Genomic DNA, 24,980 nt, shown 5'->3' on the forward strand with positions numbered 1-24,980 from the left:
TTTTTCACAAATAAGTCATTCAAACAATGTTGGTTCAAAAATATAAAACTGTTGTTAAAGTTGGCATAAAACTGAAATTGTGATAGTCTTTTCTTTCCTAATGTGATTTACATTCAAGTGAAATGGCTTCTCAAGCAAGGGTTAGTTATGGTTAAAGATTACGAGGGCACATGAATTAAAAAAATTGTGATATGCACAGATAAATCCTTTATAATAAACACTGCAATATTCCATTAAAAAAATAAGAATTGTCCATTTTGATTTCATGGTGACTTTACTGATGTTGTAACAAAGCTGGTGAAACAATAATTTCTGCTGTCTGATCGCTTCGAAATCGGATTAATGTAAGATTGCTGCAAATAACGAACATGGTATCGGAATGCTATTTTGATGCTATGTTCTCTGCTGTTTTTCTTTATTTCCTGATTGATTCTATCACGGGTTTCCTCATATTTTATACTTCGGGGTACTAGCGCAATAGTATAATGAGCAATATACAAATATATATATATACAATGAACATTTATTGTTGTCTTTTTAGAGCTGCTTTACAGCAGAATGGAAATCTTTTTTTTTGCATCATTGAATCATTATTTTCCTGTTTATCACTGTAAAGCTGCTTTTAAACAATCTGTATTGTATAAAGCGGTACAGAAATAAAGGTGAGATGACTTAATCACAGCTAAAGGGCACTGGTAGGCCTGACATTGCCATACAAGCTACACATCAAACAGCTTTTTTTCAGTAGAGTTTTTCTTCACTATACTTGCAATTCTACTATTATATATTAAAAAACCGAAATACATTACAGTTAAGCATTTTAAGTGCCGAAGGCGATTTTAACACTGAAATATCACTTTTCATATCATATCTCTCCACGAAAAGCCCATCTGGCATGGTTTAACGGGTGCTCAGAAGAGCTCAATGTCCATTTTGAGTGACAACTCTAGAAAGATTTTGCTGGGATTTAAACTTTAAATCTCCAGGCTTGAAGTTTACTTTGTTCACTATGTATGGGATTATCCAAATGCTGACAGGCCTCCAGAGGACCCTACAGAGCTATTGTCTTTCCAGCAGCATCTGTACCCAAGATTAGTTTTGAGCACAGGGTGCGGTTCAAGTGTACACAGAAGACAGACTCGCTGCTGCTGCTTCTTTGACTGCTTCTTTCTTCAAATATACAAACGCACTGAGGGAGCATTGAACACACACACTCACGTCTGCCCCGGTCTTCATCTTCACTGTGAAAGACGTGCAAGGTCATCCGTCACATGTAGCGTACAGTGGGATGGATTGCATTTACACTTGTGTTGGACTTTACCTTCTGACCTAAGAAAAAAAAATTAAGTGTGAACCCTGGCCGAGGTCTGTCTCTCCCTAGGAGACATATGTGCTGTATTGCACCTTCGCAGACTACAGTGACTTTTTCACACGTCAATGGAACCGAACAGGCAGCTCATGTCTTGAGCAATAGTGACGCATGCATACGGCAGATCTATCCGTTCCCTGACAGGTCAGAAAAGAGGTTTCAGTGTTCCTTACTGACATGAATAATCATAAAGTGCCACATTTGTCTGGGTTCTGTCACTTTTGTCTAGTTTATTCTTGGTTTTGTGACAGAGCCCTGACACTCGTGTATTTTCTTGTATTTGAGTGCACTCTTGTCTGTATGCCTTGTTTCACGTTCGGAGCATGGTGTTCGATTACCACCACATCTAGTTTTGTTTTCGGTTCTGTGTCAGCATTCAGACATTCATGCTCCGTGTGTTTTGTCTTCTGTTGTGAGCGCACGAAATGAGCATTCGCTCGTTCTCGTGTGCTCTGTCTTGTTGTGTGAGTGTGCGGTTTCATCCGCGTGTGTTGTGGAACACTGAACGTGTAGAACGCGTTTTTGTCATGTTTGGTGTGAGCACAAGTCAAGTCAAGTCAAATGAAATCAAGTCAAGTCAAGTCAAGTCAAGTCGGTCCTGTTTTCCCCCTCTGGGTAGGTTTTTTAATGCGCATTAATGCGTTTTTATTAGTATTGTTTTATTATTATTAATAAAAGCCCATTGTTTTCGGCACCTGAGCCCTCATCCCTTCACCCCAAACCTGACAGTACTGTCAATTAAACTAAGGATCTTCTTTAGTTTAGTTTATTTTCTGTTTGCTCTTATTGTCAATGTCTAATTTGGTCACTTTTAATATTTAATAATTACATTCTCCTATCTTCTTCCAATGTTGTCTAGATCAGTGGTTCTCGACTGATTTTACTCAGATTTTACTTTGGACATTAAGTCACCCAATGCTGTACCAAAACTGGTAAACAAAAAATAATTATCTATTTTATCTTGCATTGTTTTGTACTTCTTTTTTTTTTTTTTTTTTGAGGATGAAGGCATGTCACGCAATCCCGCATATTGGTTAGATATTAGAGATTATTTTTTTCAGTCGATATTGGATATTTAATTGTTATGCTCATTTCCCTTATTTTTACATTTAGATTAACTAAACGTTAGATGACGGCAAAGGTAAGGTTACCCTTTAAAAAAAACACTAATAATACTGTTAAATGTAATCTTTAGTAAATTGAAAATGAGCATCCCTTTTCCATACTGTACATTATAATTGATTGTACCTTTTAATTGATTGCAGTGTTGGGGGAAGTTACTTTAAAAAGAAAAGTAACTAATTGTGTTACTTTTAATGGAAAGTAATGTGTTGCATTACTTTTGAGTTACTTTTTCTCACCTGTGCTGGGCTTACTGAGCTGTGCTGGGCTTATATGCTTTTTAATAAAAAACATATAACAGTTCTATTTTTGGCAAATTTTGGTAAAGGCACTTTTACACCAAAACAAATAGACAAAATAGTATAGAATTTAAGGTAACACTTTAGTTTAGGGTCCAATTCTGACTATTAACTAGTTGCTTATTATATATATTACTTGGATATTGGCTGTTTATTAGTACTTATAAAGCAAATATTAATTCCTTATTCAGCATGACACATTCTACATCCCTTAATTCAACCCAATACCTAAACTAAACAACTACCATACTAACTATTAAAAAGCAGTAATTAGGAGTTTATTGAGGCAAAAAGTCACAGTTAATAGTTGGTTAATAGTGAGAATTGGACCCTAATCTGAAGTATGACCGAATTTAATTTTCAGTAATTTTTTGGTAGATAGCTTATTGCTATCGGTCAGACTCTGCTGTCTAGCAGACGAGCTGTCTGAACAATGCACTCTTAATTGCAATGTATTTTTCCCTGCAGAACATATGTCCCTTTGACATATTTTCCACTACTATTTTCTTCTATTTCTTACAATCTTTCTTATGGTTTGATTGACGGTTTCCCCACTGTATTCATCCGCTGAAGAGATTATCAGCGAAGTCTGTTCAGTGCACATGCATAGATTTTCAGAAGTCAATGCATGTGCAGTAAATCTACCACAATCTCATATATTACTCACATCTTTCTCTCAGATACTTGAGACTAATTACATTGAGAGGTTATCAGAAGATCCTGTTATCCAGGAGGTCATCATTAAACACTGCTGTCCGCCGGCTGCTTACTAACAGAAGGGTTGGACCTAGAAGATGTGGATGTAGAACAACCAGACAGATTCCCACAATCCTCTGTTTTGTTCTGCTTCTGGTCCTGACAGAAAAGAGACCACTCTCTGTCACCCACAATCAGCAGGGGTGGCGAAAATGAGAAGCCTTCAGTTTTTCAATCCTCTTTTCTTAAACACTCCATAAACATCAAAAGAGTTGTGTTTTGTGGCTTTTAGTTCATCCTTAAGCTTTGAGACCATCTGAATGTTAGTGACAAAATATATTGTAGCAGCCTCTGAATAACATTAGCAACTATCAAATCATACTTCATGGCCATGACTTCTAACTTTTTGTTGTTGTTGTTTTTTTAGTTTTTTAAGTTTTCTGCATAAGCATCTCATTGTTATTAACAACCTAACCACAGACGATGAGTCACACAAAATTGTTTCTTGGACTTCTTGTCTGTTGAGATTTAAGGCTAGACTGAAATCAAAGATCAAAGTAAAAAACAAATGTGTTTTGTTAGTATGAGGCGTAGAAAAAAAATCTGTGGTTGGTTGTTTTGCAGGCATTAAAACAAATAATTAATTTATGAAAGTCTTACCTTGATTTCGGTTTGCAACTCCAAGTGAAGAAGCATTTAGCCGAACTTGATGAAATGAAAAATAAGAATCAATTTATTTCTAATTTAAACTATTTACAGTTATTCAGTATTTTTTAATAATATAGTGCTCACAGCTGGCTTTCAGTTACTTCTGTCCATTTTATCAACAGACCTTCAATGTTTGAGTATTTTTCAAATTCTTTTATGCATTTTTAAAGTATCTTTATTGATTTGAAATACAAATGATGTTTATTACACCATTACGAGAGCATAACTTACCAGAGGTGCCAAGATTGTTTGGGATACCTGGGGAAAAAGAAAGAACTCAGGTTAGCCTCACTTATGTAAATTACATTTACAAATTACAGAAGCTTTTTAAAGTAAATGAGTCAGATAAAAATGTTTTAACTGTGATGCATCATGGCTTCATAAATAAGAGTGCATATATATATATATATATATATATATATTTTTTTTTTTTTTTTTTTTTTTACTATGCATACAAATGCAAATCTAAACAAATTATGAAGAATATACCTGCATAAATTCCGTCTCTGAGAGAGAGTGAAAAATATGTAGCCTATCATATCATACATACAGTTGTTTAATTTGTTTTTAAATAGACATATCAAGTAGTTGAATATGTATTTATTAGTAGTAGGTCTATGTATTTTAGTTGATTTTAAGGCTACTCTTGACAGAGAGCTGGTTTGATTTCTGAGAGAAGAGCGGACACAGAACTCGGCTGTTTGATTAGCGATCTTGCTGTGCTTATTCCATTCATTCGTGTATCATATCTTACAAGGTTTAAGTCATTTAAATATACATATCAAATAGTAGAACATGTGTATGATGTAGTATTTCAGTTTTTTATACATTTCACTTTCAGGGGTAAATCAAGAAAAAAGTATACACTGTGTGTTAATGAATCAAAACCACATAATTGTAGTAGACATGTGGGAAGTTAATGTGGGAAAAAAAAAAAACACTCTGAACACCAAGTGAATTGACACAAACTGAGAAAGTCAAAAAGTGTTAGGATGTGCCCGCTCTCCCCTACATGCAGCCTGCCACTGTGTTTTATGTTATTTATTCTTCATTATTTAGTGGTGCTATTAGTTAGCACATTTTAAACGGTTTGACTTTCCTATCCATCAGATTCTTTTTTTATGTCATTATTTTCAAACATCAACTATTATGACAGGGCTGACATTTCAAACCATTGGACCTACGTGCCGCTCTCCAGTCAGTCTAGGGCACTGTTCAAAGAATAACAGCCCTGAATATCTCGGCATGCTACGGCTGCAAAACCACAGACCACCGAGGTGGTTTACACTTTATGTATTCTCCAGTGTTTTCAGCACAATGCTTGACTAGCAACAGTCACTAACAGCTATTTCATCGCCACATTATGTTTAGCCCTCAAAAGATTTCAGACTCAGACGTGGTTCAATTCTTGCGTATGGCTCTCACGGCACATCATAGGCCTCATTTACAGCGTTAGCAACTGAAGGCTAATTGGGAATTCTGCTCACCTGAGCTATGAATGACAAGTCTGGAAAACAGGAAGAAGTGGACAGCTGGTAGAAGAGCTCAGTGTGCATTGATTAAACCAACGCACATCTTATTTATCACAAAAGTACCAAAACACACATAATTCTTTGCTTCTTGAGCACCTGTTCTTCCCACATGGGACACAACAAGAGCATATAATTGAAAATCCGCCTCTGCCCGCATAAGATCAAGATTTTAAGGTTCTGCCTGGTTAAGGCTGGCACACATGCATTATAAGTATTCCAGGCATTTTTTTTTTGCTGTACTTCGGAGAGTGATGCTGTGTGCAATGGTAATATAACAATTTGTTCATAAAGGAATATGATCAATTCCACAAAACTATATTTCATGTATATATATATATATATATATATATATATATATTTTTTTTTATATACACTGACGAGTACACTAAGACATTATGATCAGTCATAGGTGAAGTGAACAAACGTTGATCATCTCCCAACAAGGCCATATATTAAGGTCTGGGTAGATTAGATGATAAGCAAACAATCAGTTCTCGTAATCAGTGTGTTGGATGCAGGAGAAATGGGCAGGAATAAAGATCTGGCAAGGTGACTGGGTCAGAGTATCTCTGAAATGGCAAGGTTTGTGGGTTGTTTCCAGTCAGCATTGGTGAGAATTTACCAACAGTGTCCGACGAAGGACAAACCGCAAACCGGCAACAGGGTGTTGGGCGCCAAAGGCTCATTGATGCACAAGGGCAACGGAGGCTTTCCCATCTGGTCCAAGCCAACAGAAGGTCTACTGTGGCACAAGTCACACAGCATTTTAATGATGGTTATGGGAGGATTGCGTCACAACACAGTGCATCGCATTCTGCTTCGGCGGCATGTGACGGGGACTCTTGTAGAGTCCATGCTGCGGTGGGTCTGCACTGTTTTGGCAGCACGTAAAAGACCAATTAGGCAGGTGTTCATAATGTTTTGGCTCATCAGTATATATTATAAAAAAAACACTGATGAATTTCTTTAAATATAATTTATTTTTAGTCCACTTCTTTAAATTTAGATGCAGAGTTCAAATTTAAATCAAATTCAGGAAGCGAAAGGGAATTTAAAAGGCATTCTCATTTCTCATCTATGATGATTAGCAAATGAAATTTTGATGGTGCTTAAAATAAATGTTCACCCATTACCCAGTGTATCCCATAAATGGCCTTTTTTATAGAGAGATCTCCTCTTCTCTGTCTGGCAGTAGGGTGCTGGTGTAAAGTCACAGCAGGACACTTTCTCTTTCACACGCAATGTTCCTTCCCAACTCTCTAAGCCCATCCCACCAGACAAAACATGGATTTCAATTTCTGCTGAATTATTAGACATGTGGTCACATGCAGCTATATATCTGCATGAGGAGGGTCCTGCCTACCATGAATCTTAACATAGAGATAAATTGCTCGTGTGATTACACCAGAAGACTTGATGACAGATGAAAGCCATTACAGCTTAATTAAATTCTGCACTTTCATCAAATTTATCTTTATGCGAGAGCCATATGTTTCATAACCTCACATGTAATACGAGCTGCGTAGAAGTAGCGTGTCGCTGCGATCGTGATCATTTGCAGGGAGGGGGGACAATGCAACAGTCGAAGGCTATTGATTTACACAACCTGCAGGGGCAATAATGTTATTTTGATTTCATATACAAGTCTGTTGCATTGTCAATTTCTTGCCAAAACAGGTGCTAATATTGCTTTTGATATTGGTGGTCCTTGGTTTCCTCTGTTGGGCACAGATGTGTCCTGGTATTGGGTTTTTAATAACTTGCTGTCAGTCTGAGCTTTGCCCTTGCATTATGAGGGCCTTTATAACAGGGGGAAAGGCTAGAATGATATTAAAGGCTTTCAAAAGTGAATGTGTACACACCACACACACACACACACGCACACGCACACTCACACACACACACACACACACACACACACACACACACACACACACACACACACACACACACACACACACACACACACACACACACACACACACACACACACACACACACACACACACACACACACACAAAAGCACTTCAGCTGCACTTCAGCTGCACTAGATCTAATATAGCCATAAAAGATCATGCATGCATTGCTGCACAGTGTTGCGAATGCAAAGGAGAATATTCATAAACCGAAATGTCGCAGCTACCTTCCACCTTGTGATGCAGCATACCATAAAATGTCCTTTGCTTGTGACTGCATAAGTATATGGCTTATGCTTGATGGTAGTGACTTAGTTTTGAGTGGACCTGCACTGAGGGGGCCAGAGGGTTCTCCTCCCACCATCTGGACAGTGCTGAGTCTCTCGCTGTCCCTGAGCTACAGTTACTGACTTCATTAGATTTATTAGGGCAATGAGCCCCCTGCCTTGGGCCGAGAACTTAACAGATGTGCCACCACTCAATGCCAAGATAGCTAAGAAGCTACAGAAGAGGATGACTTCTAGCTCTCAATTTTCGGAAGAGCAACAAAAAGTTCCCAACATTCCATTTTAAAGTTTATACCAGAAGCTTTTTGTCTTAGGAAGCAAGGGAGGCAGTGCCTCCTCTAGAAAATGGATTTATATATGATGTTACAGTGTGATTTATATGATTATATTATATTATATTATATTATATTATATTATATTATATTATATTAAAAACTGCCCAGCTAAAAAAAAAATAAAAGAAAAAAGAGGGTGTTAGGATATAAATAGTCAAATGCTTAAGAGCCAATGGTTAGATCATTATTGGAGTGATTATTATGTTTCTAGCATGTTATAAGTCTGGCAACAGTTCTTCTAATCCCAACTGATGGAGTGTGTAGCTTTTCATTTCTTAAACAACCATGTAGGAAGACACATCATGGCCATATTCCAGGATGACAATGTCAAGATTCATCTGTAAAAGAATGGTTGGGAGGGAGCATGAAGAATCATTTTCACACATGAATTAGCACCTCTGCGTCCAGGCCTTAAATTCATTGAAAGTCTTTGAGATGTGCTGGAGGAGACTGTGCAGAGTGCGTGACTCTTGCATTGCCAATACAAGATCTTGACCAAAAATTAATGCACCTCTTGGTGGAAATAAAGCACAACATCACAGCATTTATTTCTATCAAGAGGTGCATACATTTTTGGTCAAGATCTTGTATTGACACCAGTTAGTTGTCGCTCTGCCTGCGCCACAAACTTCTGGGTCTTCAGCTGCGCTTTGTCCCTCAACCCCTTCGGCTCAGTCATGGTCTTAAGTCCCACCAGCTCCACCTCAGTCCTCTGGCACCCTTGTTCCCCTTCGGATCCATCGTGCCACTTGTTGTCGTTGGCTCTTTAGCTCCGCCTGGGTCTCTACCAGATCCTTCTCAGCTTGTCGTCCACTTGATTTCGTCTGCCAAGTCTCCACCATGGCTTCTCCCTACCTTGACTCCGCTGTGGCCCTTCATCCTGGCTATGCTCTCTGGGCTCCCACCTGGCTCCTCCCACTGTCAATTCCTCCTGCATCCTACCCTTCGTCAGCACCTTGTCCTCCTCCAAAGCCCCCTGCTCAGTCAGACTCCTTACGGTGCGAGGACACAACTTTTTGGAGAGGGAGCTACTGTAATGGTCTCAGTCTGTTTTGGTTTTGTTTTCATACTGTTTACTATGCTGCTTTTCCTGAGTTCTGTTTGGTGGTTAGTTTCTCTGGTTTCTGATTGGATTACACTCACCTGCTGTTAATTTAGTTTCCTTGTTATCTCTGTGTATTTTTACCCTTAGTTTCCTCTGTTCAGTGTTCCACGTCGTCTTAGTTTTACTTGGTTGTTGTTTATATCTTTCCTGTCTTCTGCGTTCCTTGAATATTGTTATTAAAGGCTTACTTTAGTAATTCTTCTGCGTCATGCGATTTTTGCAACCAAGTGAATAAAAAGATAACTGAATTAAAATAAAATAAAAAATATATAAAAAACTTGTTTCAGCTACTTGCAAAAGGAAGCATTTCTCATTTTTGTTTAGTTTAATTTAAAGTACCAAAACACTGTAGTAATAAAATATGTTATAAAACACTGATTTCAGAAGCCCACAATATGCTACTGGTTTATACACATGCAGCCTACAGGCTTATTGTTGGTCTTTTTTTGTTGCTGTTGTTGCTCTGAAAGTAAAATGTCATTTGGAACAGGACTGAAAAGGTCACGTTTTGGTGCTTGATGGAGCACTATGCTTTCCCATGAGTCATGTCGAGAGAGAGATGGCAGGATGTACTCACAGATATTGGCAGTACCCTTGGGGATGGGCAGGTAGGAGCCCATGCTCCAGGCTCGGCCCTGGAAATGTCTCTTGCAGCGTGCACAATCCGGCCCCGTGGTGTTGTGTTCACACTCGCAGCCCAGCTTCCCTTTGTCAAAAACACAGCTGTTGGCATGGAGATTGCACTTGCACCTAGCAGAATGGAGAACAAAACATCATAATAAACGGAAAATGTCAGCCCAGGCTACCGTTTCTATGTTGGTGGCATGAACAAAGAACCAGGCACAACGTTTGACGTCTTATACGAATCGTAATATTAATTTCTTTGCGATGGGTTCAGAGCCTCTTAGTGGCATATCCATTACAAACTCCAACCTTTAACGTAGGCTTCCCATGATGCTGCGGAAGAGAGCTTCATTATGCCGTTAAAAACAGAGCCCATTTGACTGTGCCCCTGCGGAGATACTGAATAGAAGCGTGGGTCACATCTGTGACACAAAAGCAAAATGAAAGCCTCTCAGTGGTTGGGCTTTAACATTGGAAAAGGGAAAGAATAAAAGAAGTGGAAAGTCTATCGACACTAACAGCACCTCTTCAAAGTTCATCTGATGTCTACTGGGAAAGAGATTTTGACAAAGAGCCACTGTTGTTTCAGAGTGTTTAGAGAGCATTAAATGTTGGAGGAAATCAGGCTCTCTGAAGGTTGGAGTTTATGTCAAAACAGGGATGCCTTCCAAGAATTTTTATTTTATATGAAGACGTGTATGTGTAGTTATTCATCCTAAATTCCTAGTAAAAATAAAGAGAGCTTCAGAGACACTCTGCGATTGCGGATGATTATCTTAGCTGCCACTCGAGATGAGTGGTCTCACTTTCCATATCTACTCTAAATATAATTTGCAGTCATTGATTTTGCCAGGAGACAAAAGGTTACAACCGTGTTGTGTACTTCTGACCTCCGCCTCCCTGTGTGATGGGCAGCGGTTAATGAGATCATTGAGCATTCTGGATATGCTACACCTCTCTGGAGGCTTTGTGTTCGGTATGATATCAAGGCAGTATTTGTTTTTCTGCAGTGCGTCAAAGGAGGACTTTTGCTCTTTGGAGAACCGCGGCGGTGAGGATATGTGGCTACCTCCTGCTGTGAACTCGAGACAGACGTGTTACAGAAATACATCCATTCCAATTGACTTTCTACTTTTCCATGACATTACATATTAATGATTAATAACTGCGGGAAAACAACAGACAAATACTCTAATTTCAGCTTTCATGATGGTCTATTAACGTCAAATGGAGCTACAGTAAATGCTGCATTGACTTTGATGGACCCGTTAAATGTAGTTAATTTAGATTATTATTATTTTTGTAAAATAAAGCATTCAGTATTATCATGTAGTGAACTTCTGTGTATGTTTTAGCATTGATATGAATAGGCTATACTTTCCAATTTTGCCATTACGGAAGTGCACTGATTCACTGGCTCTCTGGAGTATCATAAAAGGTAGTCAATTAAATATCTTCCATATCTCTAATCTGTGGATGTATCTAACTGCCCTTCATCTAGATAGTAAAATTCCCTAAAGTGCTGTGCTTTGAGATCTGACCCTCGGGTTAATTAAAAACCAGCCGAAACTGGATCATCAAGCCGATGTCACGAAATTCAGTGTATCCGCGGCGCAGCAGCAAGGGACGCGATGCTTTTGCCGTTGGCATTGTCATATTGAAATTGGAGGGACCGTTGAATATCATTCTGCGGGTGCCGCTGGGAAAACGCCTGGCACGGCAACCGTTTGTGCTGGCAGAAAGATGAAATCCATTTAATAATTCTTTATTGGCCTTTTTTCTTATAGCTCTCCCAGAGTGGGCTTTGGCCATTATCTAAGAGTGTCACCACTCAGTGACTCATTTAACTCCACTCTCCTCCCTCCTGTTATGAATCCAAGACGTAAGTGTTTTGCTTTGCACACTCACTCTCTAAAGATATGGCTCAGGGCGTAATGCTGAGCGGCATTGTCTATGAGGTGTAGTTCATAACTCATATTCATGAATTTTTGCCACAAAGGGACTTCTTTTCACTATTTGAATAAATGAGAGAAACGGTTTTGAATAAAAATAATCTACCCTTCTTTTTAACGTTTTAACAGAAGACGTGCGTGGCTTACGTTATGAAATCATATGATGCAATGCTGTCTAAACGTTAGTTCTCACACTAAGGCGTCTACACTCCCATGCCCTATTGCTATGAAACATAGCAACATCTGAAATATATGGTCTTCAGAGAAAGTAGAAAGCAGACTTTCATGTCAGTTCCTCTTGCTATGTTTCATCCTGACCTTGGTTTCTACTGGAATGTTTTTTTCCATTTTCCATTTTCTCTATGTTTGAGTTCCCTTTACATCAATGCATTGCACAGTATTTAAGAGGCACCCAATACTAAAATTTATCCTTTCTTAGTGCAATTGCTGTTTTTTGCCTGGTCCCAAATAGGATGTAACATGGGAACTTGGTTTACTCTGCTGTCTTTCTTTTCTTAGCATCTTTGTATATCTTTGTATATATATTTTCAATATATCTTTTCTTAGCATCTTTGATAGTTTTTTATTTTTTATTATTATACTCCATATCTTATGTAGAAAGCAAATTCCAGAAGCTATTGTGTGGCAATTTGTGTGACAATTGTACTTGAATACCATACGTTTATCTCTGAAAAAAATGCATGTTATATTGCCGTGTTATTACTTAATGGCCTCTGCAAATGAAACTAAATAACAGTTATTTTGAAGCTGAAGTGCATTACAGGCTCATCTCAGTCCTGCTGTTTACGATCAACTGTCAGCCTCATCTTGTATTGTTTGCAAATGCCTAAGGCTACGAAGGCTCTAATGTGAAGTCTTATCAAGCAAAGTTAAGTGTTAAAAAAGGATATCATTTAGATTAAAAATGAAAGGTGTACATTGCAATTTATTAAAATGTTTTGCCCAAATAAATAAATACCCAGCTAACAAAAATGTTTTCTAAGAACATTTAGCTAATCTCAATATTAACATAAACATTTAAAAACGTTATTTCTGTATGTTCCCAACATTAAGGAAACATTACAATAGGGGTTCCTAAGATGCATATTTTTTGTCTTCATTATCATAAAAAAAAAAAAACGTTGTTAACCAACATTTTCTTCAGCAATTTTGTCGACGAGACTCTCACTTTTAAATTTGTTCCTTTTCCTCGTGCACATTTACATTTCCCCTTCTCCTATTCTCACTTGTGTTTACTTCTCTACTAGATGTGGCTTGTCAGTCAACAAAAGCTGTTAGGGCAGATGTCGAGAGCCAGGCAGGTTCTCCAGTAACTAAGATTAGTTGACATACTGTACAAAAGCGAGCGAACCTTCAGCTACATCTGTGAAGTTCAGGAAGACGGACAGGCACGGGGTTCTCTCACCTTCCTTCTTGATGAGATGGCTGTCAGATGTCTCTGTGTCTCCACTAGAGTTTACATTTGGAGTCCAAGTCTGCTTCTCACTACAAAGACATCTAAGAATCTTCTAATCCTCAAGGCCAGAAGGTGAACAAAGTTTCCAGGGGTCAAACAGCATGAGTAAAACTATGATTTTTACAGACACTGGTAAAGTTTCCTTACTATACATGCTCAAAATCATTCTAAGATAAATATTTAAGTTCTACTATTAGTTCAAAGTTAAACATTTACACATTTAAATTGCATGTAAAATTCTGATTAAAATTGGTAATCTTTAAATTGTAAATTGTGAATAATTGTGAAATATTTAATTCAAATCAATTAAAAGCATGGACTCATACAACTTAGAAAACTATGTTTTAAAAAATACAGTTAATGGGAGTTAAGCTACATTTTCTTTGGCATTAATGAACTAATTGAAGTTATGCAGGCTTCTGCTGCTCAGGATAGACTTTAGTAAAGGGCATCATATGGTCATGTAATATTTACAGGAGATGACCCGATTCATGTAAATATAAAGCTTTATTATACTGGCATGGCTGTATTCATTCTCCTAATTTTAATAATCAATATTCCAGCTAACAAGGATCATTCTCAGAACTTTGGCTAACGTTCTGGCAAGATTCTCTCGAAGTTATGATATTAATACTTCCAGTAACATTAATAGAATGTTTGTTCAAAGTTAACTGGTCTTTATTAAAACGTTAACGAAGAAACAATTATATATCGGTTATGGAAGTTTGTTTCTGAAACGTTTTCATTGGATGTTTATCTAACATTTTGTTTTATGTTACTACTTTATGTTTCAGAATGTTCAGAGAAAATTTAAAAGTAAAGTTTCCATAATGTTTGCAAAATGATAAATAAATACAAATAACCCACTGGAGTCATATGGAGTCAAAAGACAAAAACTATGACTGAAACAAAGAATGAGTAAAAATAACACTGTATATGACCATGGACATTAGACTGTCTATCTATTATGTCTAGCTGTCAACCACCATATAATAGCAGCTTCAGTGAAATACCACAAGCCTATAGCCTATGTTATTTCTTTATTCAGTTTTACATGATACTAAAGCAAATGCATAAGTATCACAATTGCATTTTGACATGCCCAGTGCCTCAAGTGTACTGAAACTTCAATAATGATCCTAAAAGTCATGGCCACATTATTCACCATTGTGATGCTGTTGAAATGAGGATTCCTATTAGGACTGACTGACTCTGCGTGGTGGCCAATTTCCTCACTCATCTAGGTGGAATGTAATACATCTCAGGCAAATTTTTTGTGTCTCACCTCAAAATGTGGTCGACCCTGGAGGGGCTCTCCAGATATCAGGGGAAATATTAGGAATTCATCACAGGGTAATTCGCCTACTCCGATTATTCCACTGCAACCAAATCCGATTTGAATTTGTGGCACTCTGGTTGGCATTGCTGGGAGCTACGCCTGCAATTTGTTTCAACGACAGGCCCTATTATAGAGCATTTACCCTGATCTGCATGAATATTATGCTAATAAGGTACTCCGTCCCATCCCTGCTTTGATCATACACAACCTCTTCCACATCTTCAAAGCTGCTTGGATAAACAGTGAAGTGGGGACACAGCACATGTGGAAGTATGTGATAAAGTGCTGTGATTATTGGAAAATATAGTGGTGGAACGGTTTCTGGAAAATGGGGAATTAAATGGTGCGTAAATATAATAGAAAAGACTGACGTTAATGTGTTTTTCAATCTAATTTGATCAGCATATGCATCTGTATTTATAGTCACATAAAATCTGTTAAAGAAAACTCGAGTAATTTTGATTCCAAAAGCAGCTGGGATAAATTAATAATGTAGTGTTATTTTTGAGATCGTGAAAATGTGTTGATATTCAAGTTTACTGCAGTGCCTCAAGGGAGAGTTTATGTTGATGTTTATTTTTTCTTCCAGTTACTCGTTTATTATTGATGATTGCAGCAAAGCTTCTCATTAGGCATTATTAAATATCTTAGATGTGAATCAAAAATGATTGGCAGGAAACATGGCCAGTTGTGACAAACATTTGTACTCAAAAGCTCAGCCTATGACTTTCAAATCAAGCCTCATGTGAACAGGGCAATTTGCAGTTTAAAAATCTGAATTGCCATTCATTTATGCTTCCGAAGAGTTCACAAGGGCAGGCAATCATCGACTGACACCTTCTGAATAAAATATTACATTCAATAAAATAACTAATTCAATGTTTATGAATTAAATAGTCGTTGATGGTTTCTGAAAAACTTTCTGAAATGTTTTTATATCTGCTGTGGTTGTGCATTAGTATGAGTTAAGGGAACATAATTCACAAGAAAAAATTTGAACGTGAAAAGTATTGACCTAGGTAGATCTTTGTGCAAGATGCTGTAAGTTGGCACTCTTTGACATGTGAAGCATTTATTTTATTATTACAACACGAGAGTCAGCTGGGACTAAAACAACCAAAGTGATGCAGCTTTTTTTTCAGGGATTTGTTTTCTTTGGAGCGTTTCATCTGAATAATCTTTCCTCAGATCATGCATATTTAAATTGAGCTGAAAGATTGCAATGGCCAAAAAATATATTTTATTGAATATGAAATAATCTTAAAAGTGGAGTGCATGTAAAGGGATCTTGAAGGCCGCTGTTTAGATTAGGGGTGCACCGAAATTTAGGCCGCCTGTTTTTGTTTTGCTGTTAAAAATCAACTGAACAGCAGTCAATAAAGGTATAGTTCACCTAAAGATGAAAGTACTGTCGTCATTTACTCACCCTCAAGTCTTTCCAAACCTGTATGACTTTGTTTTATTGAATACAGAAGGTGAATTCTAAAGAATGTAATGGTTGCTTTTTTCTATATGCGGTTACAATTAAGGAGAAAGGGGCTTTCAAGCTTCAAAAAGGATGCAAAAGCATAAACAATAATAAAATAAGTGGTTCACACAGCTGTGCTCAAAAGTTGACATACCCCTTGCAGAATCTGTAAACATATTAATATACTTTAACAAAATAAGACAGATCATAAAAATTGCACAATATTTTTCATTCAGTACTGCCCTCCAAAAGCTACAGAAGATACTTGCATGTTTCCCAAAAGACAACTATCACAAAACATAAAAATAGTCATTGATCATCCATGTAATGACACAGTATTAAGAATGAAGCATATGTATATTTTTGAAGGGGGTCATTTTTATAAATTCAACTATTTTCTGTCTTGTTTAATATATGTAAACATCTCATTCATGATATACTAAATAAAAAATAACCTGCAATTTTGATGATCCCTCTGTCACGGTTTAAGTCCAAGGATGAAGAAGGTAGCCTATAAATAACTACAGTATTTATTAAACATAAGCCAACAACTCAAAACTATGTGCCTTGCACATACAATACTGGACAAAAAATGTGTGAAGTGAGGAACTGAAATGCACATGGTGATGATCTAAATAATGAACAGCTGTGATGATTAAATTAATATCCATGCTAACACCCTCTTATTTTGTTAAAATTATTAACATTTTTGCAGATTTTACAAGGGGTATGTAAAGTTTTGAGCACAACTGTACAATATGCATTATATTCAAAGTCTTCTGAGGAAGTAGCTTTGACAAGTCAAATCACATTTATTTGTATAGCGCTTTTCACAATACACATTCTTTCAAAGCAGCTTTTCAGAGAATCATGATGTTGATGTTGGTAATATCTTAATATCTTCGTGCCTTATAGCTGGCATTTAGCAGAGTAGATATTGTTTACATTTTTACTAAGTTAACTGTTTGTATGCAGATATAGTTGGATGTACTTATACTGTATATTCAACTTTATAATACATAATTTTATTTTTATGGTGAACTATCACTTTCATAAATAATGTGTTTGCATGCACGGATTTACATTATTATATTTTACAATTTGACCGTGTAAAAGTGCTAAATGTACTCTTTTATCAAGTAAAGGTCATAACAGTTTAAGCAAAACATGTTTAGCACATACACATTTTTGTCCAACTTTGCATGTCACCTTTACTGGCATTCATAATTAATGTGTGCATGCCCATTTATGTTTTGAAGGAAAAACTGGTGACAATCTGATGGTTTCAAAATCTCATGCAAACTTGCTTTTTTTGTGTTTTCAGGTTTTAATTGTCTTATTTTTCATTCTCAGGGTCTTGTACAGATTAACACATTATAGTTTTAAAAATGTTTAAAGGACATGACTACAATTTAATTTGATTTTAACATTAGAATTTGAATGAAAAACAGACAATTAATTTACAACCTAACATTGTTATGGAGCTGCAGTTATGAATGGATTCATGAATCATAATGACACTTGTTTGTTTATTAATTTATTTTCCTTCTATACATCTCTCTGTTCTAGAGGGACTTCTGATGCATTGCTTCCAAACTACTAACCCCATCCAAGTGAATAACAAAAAAAAAAAAGAAAAAAAAAAGAAAAGGAAAAAAAGGCCTGGTCAAAATACCTCCTCTGTAATAATCTTCTCTGTGTCAGAAATTTTTGGGATTAAATTGAATTGAAAACCCACAGGCGAGGAGAAGATATTGGATGTACCTGTATTCCCATATGATTTGCCTCAGGAACTAATAAATGGCGAAAATATGGTGACTGCAAAGAAGCAGAAGCCTCAGATTGTACATTTATTTGATAGTAAACATAAGCTGTTTGCTAAAACATACATCACTTTTCCTTTCTTACCTAATGAAGTTCTTTTGCTCTATGTGAAAGATTCTTTTTTTGAAATAAGTCAGAAGACTTTCTCCTTGCATTGTTAAAAGAGAAGCTCAAAGAATTTCACTCTTTTATCAAAAAATCGGTTTGCCAGTAAATTTTAATTGATGCATCACATTAATGGTCTTATTGAGTGAAAACGGAAAGCAGGATTTTTGAAGTATGATGACTCAATTTTAGCTTTTAATGAACCCAAGATTTCCAGTGAGGATAATTTGGACTAGACTGTATGAGCCATAGTTCATAAGGAGACTATAGGTGGAGATCCTTCCCAACATCAAGCACCGCACCCTCCATACCTCCCTCTTCTCACAGACACTCAACACATCAAAGCTAAACAACAGCAGCCCCACATGCCTTCATAAAGACATAGAGCAGCCACTTATCTCCTCTTTTCTCTATTTAAGTTTTTAAAAATGAACATGAGGGATGCTGACAAAATCATTTTAGATCTACAATGGTTTTTTCCCCCCACAAACATATTTTTACGTGATCGGCCTTCAAAGTTGACAATTGATCTGAACCCCTTTTTTTATAAATATTTTTCTGGTGTGCATAATTCGGTTATTGACAAAGGACATTTTGTTAATGAATTTGGACGTAAAGATATGAGAGTGAATAAATGATGACAGTATTTTCATGTTTGGTTGAAACGTTAAATGTCTAATCTAGAATACCAAAATGGCCTCTAGGATATTTTTCTGTTTTTTAACATTGTATTGTTTACACTACAGTGAAGCTGTCTGCATCAGGTAAAACATTTTTTGTTCATTTATGCCTCAGTGATGGACCATGTGCATGATTTACCAACATCTGTTGGCTCATTCAACTCAATAAGCAAACAATTCCTGACAAAAGAGGAGTATTGTCTAATGTGGCGTGCATGTATATGACTTCCTTTGAACTATAAAATGAGTTTGAAATATTGTGCAATGGGTCTTCAAATGAAAACGTATCTGTCTAGTGTTCTCTAAACTCTAAAGGTGTGCAATATAAAGGATCAAAAACCACGTGCCACCATCTACATAAAATACCCTCAGTAATCATTACAGATGCAAAGTCATATTAATGTCGCCCAACAGGCACATTTGCATGGTGATGTGTCCCCAGTGGTTCTTATTTAATCAGCAGTAAATGGTCTTAATTAGTAGATTAGTCTCTTTCCAATTAGCTCACTCTGTAATTGCCCTAATCTACAACTGCAGTCCTTTGAATCCTAATTTAGAGCTGTGCATTTAGATTCACAAGGGACCTATCAAATGCGTCATTATAAACCAAGTTATTCTCACATAAACCATTCGCTTATGAGCAATTCCGGCCCAATTTGGAGAGCAGCTGCTGTGTTTTTGTTTCTATTGTGCCTTTATTTGACTTGTGAAGTCAAGCTGCACGTTTTGCCTTTTTATGCAAGCTGAATGAGACCTTTGAGGTCCATTTTATTTTTTATTGCCCATTGCAATGTCCCTCATTCAGCATGACTTCTAATTTTAGAGTAGAATGAGAGTGGTCACTCGTTATGTTTATTCTGTCATTTGACACAATGTGGAATCCTGCAAAAGAGCCAGGACTACATGCACAAAACTTGGCATTATTTAATACCGAAAGTGTGGGTAAACAGCAGAGCTTTTAGACATATAATACCAAGTTTGGCATATCATGTGCAGTGTTCATTTGATAAATCTTGTCTCTAAAGTAACAGTTAATTTCTTGGCCACTGGAGGTGAACAAATCATGTATGTGTCTAGGAAATTGTGTTTGCGTCTTGTGTTAATGAGTTTCCGCTGTAGTTTATGCAACCCTAGTCTCAGCCTCAGACGTGTCACGCCCACGGACCACTGGCTGAACGTCTTATGCATATGGTACACTTTTCTGGAAATTCTTCAGGAGTTTCAAAGTCGTGATCTGATTGGCTGAATTCTACAGGATGTCCGAGAGACGTGTGCGTCGCGTTCCCGCCAAATGGCGTCACGCCAAAACACCTCGTGGAAGAAGAACACTGTCGTGTTTACAACTGTGACAATCAGCACTTATCTGGATCAACTGAACACTGGATTTTTAAAAGTATGTGAAGTTTCGTGGCACCATTGTTGCAGCAAACTTGCACAACGTTCTTGAATGAATTATTTATAAATGAACGCCAACCTATTATTGCAGAGACATCGACATTATATTTTCACGCCCCTAAACATGACGCCGCGGAACAAAACGAACTGTGATTGGTTGCGTTACATGTCAGTCAAACGTTCTCTTGGGCGGTCTTTGACCACGAAAAGTTGCGATAGAGTTCAGACCTTCTGCCGTCAGTCTGAAGGTCTGGCTACGCGAAACTAATGCAACCCAGGCTCAATGAAAAAACCTGCCTGTGCTGACATTAGGGGTGTAACGCTATTCACAACGAACCGAAAAAACGCGATACAGAACCCACGATATGTATCGCGATACTCTCATGGCGTACCGAACACGCCTACCCCCTGCTACCACAGCCCAGCCCTGGCTCCTCGGACCTCATGTCTTAAATGTGTACACAACTAATACAGTTTGGTAGCCTAATCATTAACACCATAACAAGCTCCGTGTTTTGTTACTTTCGATAATAAGCAAGGTGTAATCTTTCAAATTCTGTCTCCTTGATCACGAAATTCAAAAAATAAATGCCGTTTTGGCGCTCTTTGATGTGGCGTTACAGATCACTGTGCTAGCTCCTCATTTCAAGCGGCAGCGCGGAGCGCGAGTAAATGCGATCATCTCTTCTTCAGTTACAGAATAAACATGAATGAACACCTGAAGGTATGTTGAAAGATACAGCATAGGCTACTTACTGAAAGGCATCATAACTCGTGTAATCCCTCAATCAGTGTTTCAGCAGCGGAAAGACGTCAATAAAACAGCTTAGTTTGTCACATAGCATTATATTTACCTCAGCAGGCAAGTCATCCAGTGTCCACAGCTTGTTGGTTCCTAGAGAAATTAACTCTTGCACTACATAAATGCACTATATTAGCCTATATATTATATTTCACTTAACCTAATGATATCTTGATTATTTAATGTATGTTTGAAATATCTTTCATGAAAATGACAGCAACTTGTGTAAATTATTATATTTCAATAACGAATTAGAGTAAAAACAGTTAATGCAAAAACTGCCTTATGTTCAGTTTACATGTTTTCATACAATGTTTTGGTGTTGATTATATCTAAAAAATAAATAGCATTTGAATTTAGGCTAAAGTCTAGGCTCTGTAGTTAACCTTTAATGTTTTAGAAGCTAATGTGCGGGCTCCCTATATAGTTTACAGCATTAGCAGATCTTTTTTTTTTAATCCTTGCGAATGTTTAATTGTAATTGAATTAATTTAAAGACAAAGACACATTTTTTTTCATTAAACCACTGTTTAAAAAAAACAAAAAAAGCAATTTTAGCTTTCTAAACCCCACCTCACCGAACCGAGACATCAAAACCGTGGGAAGAACCGACGGTTTACGCTACTCCTACATCCTGTGTCATACACATACATCGTCAAGTGTTACTCTTTTAGCGTAAATCGACTTGCGTACGGCCGTCTGCCGGAAGCTAGTTATTTTATTTTAGTATTTTAGTATTTAAATATGGATAATTTTCTTTCATGAACGCATCGCTTCACTTCAGAAGACCTTTATTAACCCGCCAGAGCCGTTTTGACTCCCATTATAAAGCTTGGAAGAGCCAGGCAATTTTTTAATAGAACTCCGATTGTATTCGTCTGAAAGAAGAATGTCATATGTTTGGCTTCAGAGTGAGTAAATCATGGGCTAATTTTCATATTTGGGTAAACTATCCCTTTAAGGTCATTACATAGTATTGTGCATGGAACCTCACAAAAGAAATATCTTTATTAACTGATAATCTGCCTCCGTAATCATAATTTGTGTGAAAAAGTATAAAAGTCATTGGTGTTAAACAACTTATGGAAGCTTGTTTACGCCACAGAATAAAAAAAATTAAAAGGTAATTGCGACTTTTTATCTCACAATTCTGATTTTTTATCTCACAATTGAGTGAAATAATATTGCAATTGCAAATTATAAAGGCAGAATTGCGTGATATAAAGTCGCAATTGTGTGTTATAAAGTCAGAATTGTGTGATATAAAGTCGCAATTGTGTGTTATAAAGTCAGAATTGTGAAATATATACTTGCAATTGCGAGAAATAAAGTCGCAATTCTGTTTCTTTTTCCCTCAGAATTGCATGTTTATATCTCACAATTCTGACTTCATAACACTCAATTGCGACTTTATATCATGCAATTCTGACTTTATATCTTGCAATTGTGTTATAAAGTCAGAATTGCATGATATAAAGTTGCAATCGCGTGTTATAAAATCAGAATTGTGTGATATAAAGTCGCAATTGTGTGTTATAAAGTCAAAATTGTGAGATATAAAGTCGCAATTGTGTTATAAAGTCAGAATTGTGATATAAACTCGCAATTGTGAGAGATAAACTTGCAATTGCGAGAAATAAATTCGCAATTCTGCCTTTTTTTCTCAGAATTGCATGTTTATATCACACAATTCTGACTTTATATAAATTACACGCAATTGCGTGTTATAAAGTCAGAACTGTGAGATATAAACTCGCAATTCTGAGGAAAAAAGTCCTAAGAAAAGTTAGAATTGGACTTTATAACAAGCAGTTGAGAGTCTATATCTCAATTCTAAGAAATTATGTCAGAATTGCGAGGTAAAAACTCAAAATTGCGAGTTTATATCTTACAATTCTGACTTTACATCTCGCAATTGTGAAATAAAAAGTCACAATTATCTTTTAATTTTTTTTATTCTGTGGCGGATACAAGCTTCCATAACAACTGTAGTGTTTGGAATTTAGCATAAATGTTTTTGGAGTTTTGCAAAAGTGTAGGTAGAAACCTTTTTCCAATGAGCCTAGATTGAGTTTGTCTTAAGCAAAAATGATAGAAACCAAATGATAGGCATGTTCTGTTAAGTTAAGACTCAGTCTCAAAGAGGCATTACCTTACCTGCCCTGTACTTTGATGTCCGAGATGGCATAGAAGTATCTAGAGAGGTTGTTCTCATCTACCATTGTTGCTCCAGTGGCAGGCCGTAGAAGTCTGATGCGAAGGTCAGTGAGGGTGAAGAAATCCCTTAGGTTCTTGGTGGTGTCCAGCTGCCCATACAGAGAAGCCATGTTGTGCAGTCTCGGACCAGCAAGAAGGGCGAAACGGTCTTTGATCTCAAAGCGTACAGTTTTGTCGTACTTCCACACATAGCCTGTTGAATAGACCTCAGTGCAGATGATTTCTAGCATACTGCTTTGGGTCAGCTGATGTACAGCTTTTGGCTCCATAGTAAAGGCATCCAAACAGTCAGCTGCATAAAACTGGTACGGCTGCCACGTACGACCGTAATCCAGCGACTTCTCCAAGACTAATTGCTCAGGTCGGCCAGACTCGAAGGTAAGGACAATGTCATCAGTGAGTTCTATTGTTTTGTTCCAAGACAGCGTGATGTTGACCTGAAGGGGCTTCGGATATTTCTTCCAGGAGGTTGACTGCCAGAATGTAGTGGGGTTTCGTCCTTCAGAGTCAAACATGAGTTCGGGCGGGTGGGCCAGCTCCTCAGTTTCAGCATCACATTCATTATTACACATATATGGGTTTTCCTGAAACACACACAGACCGGATTTGTTAATTTTGCAGTAAGCTAATAGCAATAGGTTTGCAGCTAAACACGGGCACTCATTTGAGGTGAACAGAGGGAACCTACACTGAGATGTTTGATTCTCCACATGAATCACGATGTTAATTAATATATTCTTTGGTGAAAACACTTCAGTCTCCATTAACGCAATAAGTTGGATGTTTTCCTGAGGTGACTGCTAAGCACGGTGCTCAGAATGGCCATTGTGTGCATTCGGAGTGGTGTGTCTCACGAGAGCTGCTCAACGGTTACCCGCTCGCTCGCTACCACCCAAATTGCTAATGTAATTGATATTCTTGCTTGTTGGCCAGTTGGAATGGGAGTGGAATTCAGATGAGTGAAGTTGAAGGTACACACAGAGCTCCATGCATTTTTCATGTGTCTGTGTCTGCCCTGCACCACTGAGCCGCTGTTTCTCAGATCAACTTTTTTATTAACATTCAGCACACCTCTGAGCCATAGCACAAATGACAATCAGCCATGAACTTTGAGGAGACGGCCATTAATTTCCGTCTTGTATACATGTTTGATCGGCTGCAATTGTCATAAATCTTGTTTTGTTTCAGGCACAAACAGCGACGGAATGCAATTACAAAAGATGCATAACATCTAAAGGCTGTTGGGACAAAAGATTCAGCTTTGTTTGTGCAATAATTTTATCCCCATCTCTGCTGTCAGTGGAAGAACGGACAGATTGGGATGCTTCCTCACATCAAATTAATCATCTACTCTGCGTTGTTAGATCAAATTGTGTTTCCCTTGTTTGTTTCATCCAGGAATGTTCACAGGGAGATTTGATCCGAGATGCTGTGCTGACAAACGGGTCTGTTGTCCCGGGCCCAGGGTAGTGGGGGGGCCCAGAACTGGGCCCTCATTAAATTATGGAATAATTGTTAAAAAAATTAATAAAATAGTCATATTTGTGGAAAAAATATCTAATATTTGAGTTACATAAAAGCTTTTTATTTGTTTTCTTCCTAATTGTCCTTGAAATAGTGGTCAAGAACCCCCCAACCCCCAAAACAAAAATGGTTTGGCCACTGATCAAAATTTTATGTTGTCATTTGATTTGAAGTTCAATAGGATAACGTTACGCTCAAAATGT

At 37.3% G+C, this 24,980-nt stretch overlaps 1 protein-coding gene across 1 annotated transcript in view; it reads right to left on the bottom strand.

Moving 5' to 3' along the window:
* Nucleotides 1–24,980, bottom strand: part of ntng1b (netrin g1b) — a 102,876-nt gene that overhangs the window by 2,258 nt on the left and 75,638 nt on the right. Inside the window, exons 3-6 of the mRNA XM_077225266.1 lie at nucleotides 23,194–23,837; nucleotides 9,948–10,120; nucleotides 4,426–4,452; nucleotides 4,147–4,191 (exon numbers count right to left, since the gene is read on the bottom strand). Coding sequence (XP_077081381.1) covers nucleotides 4,147–4,191; nucleotides 4,426–4,452; nucleotides 9,948–10,120; nucleotides 23,194–23,837 — 889 coding nt within the window. The remainder of the gene's footprint in view (nucleotides 1–4,146; nucleotides 4,192–4,425; nucleotides 4,453–9,947; nucleotides 10,121–23,193; nucleotides 23,838–24,980) is intronic.

Source organism: Siphateles boraxobius, unplaced genomic scaffold, assembly GCF_051911475.1.
Source record: "Siphateles boraxobius isolate OS27281-9 unplaced genomic scaffold, OSU_SipBor_1 1, whole genome shotgun sequence".
NCBI classification, from domain to species: domain Eukaryota; kingdom Metazoa; phylum Chordata; class Actinopteri; order Cypriniformes; family Leuciscidae; genus Siphateles; species Siphateles boraxobius.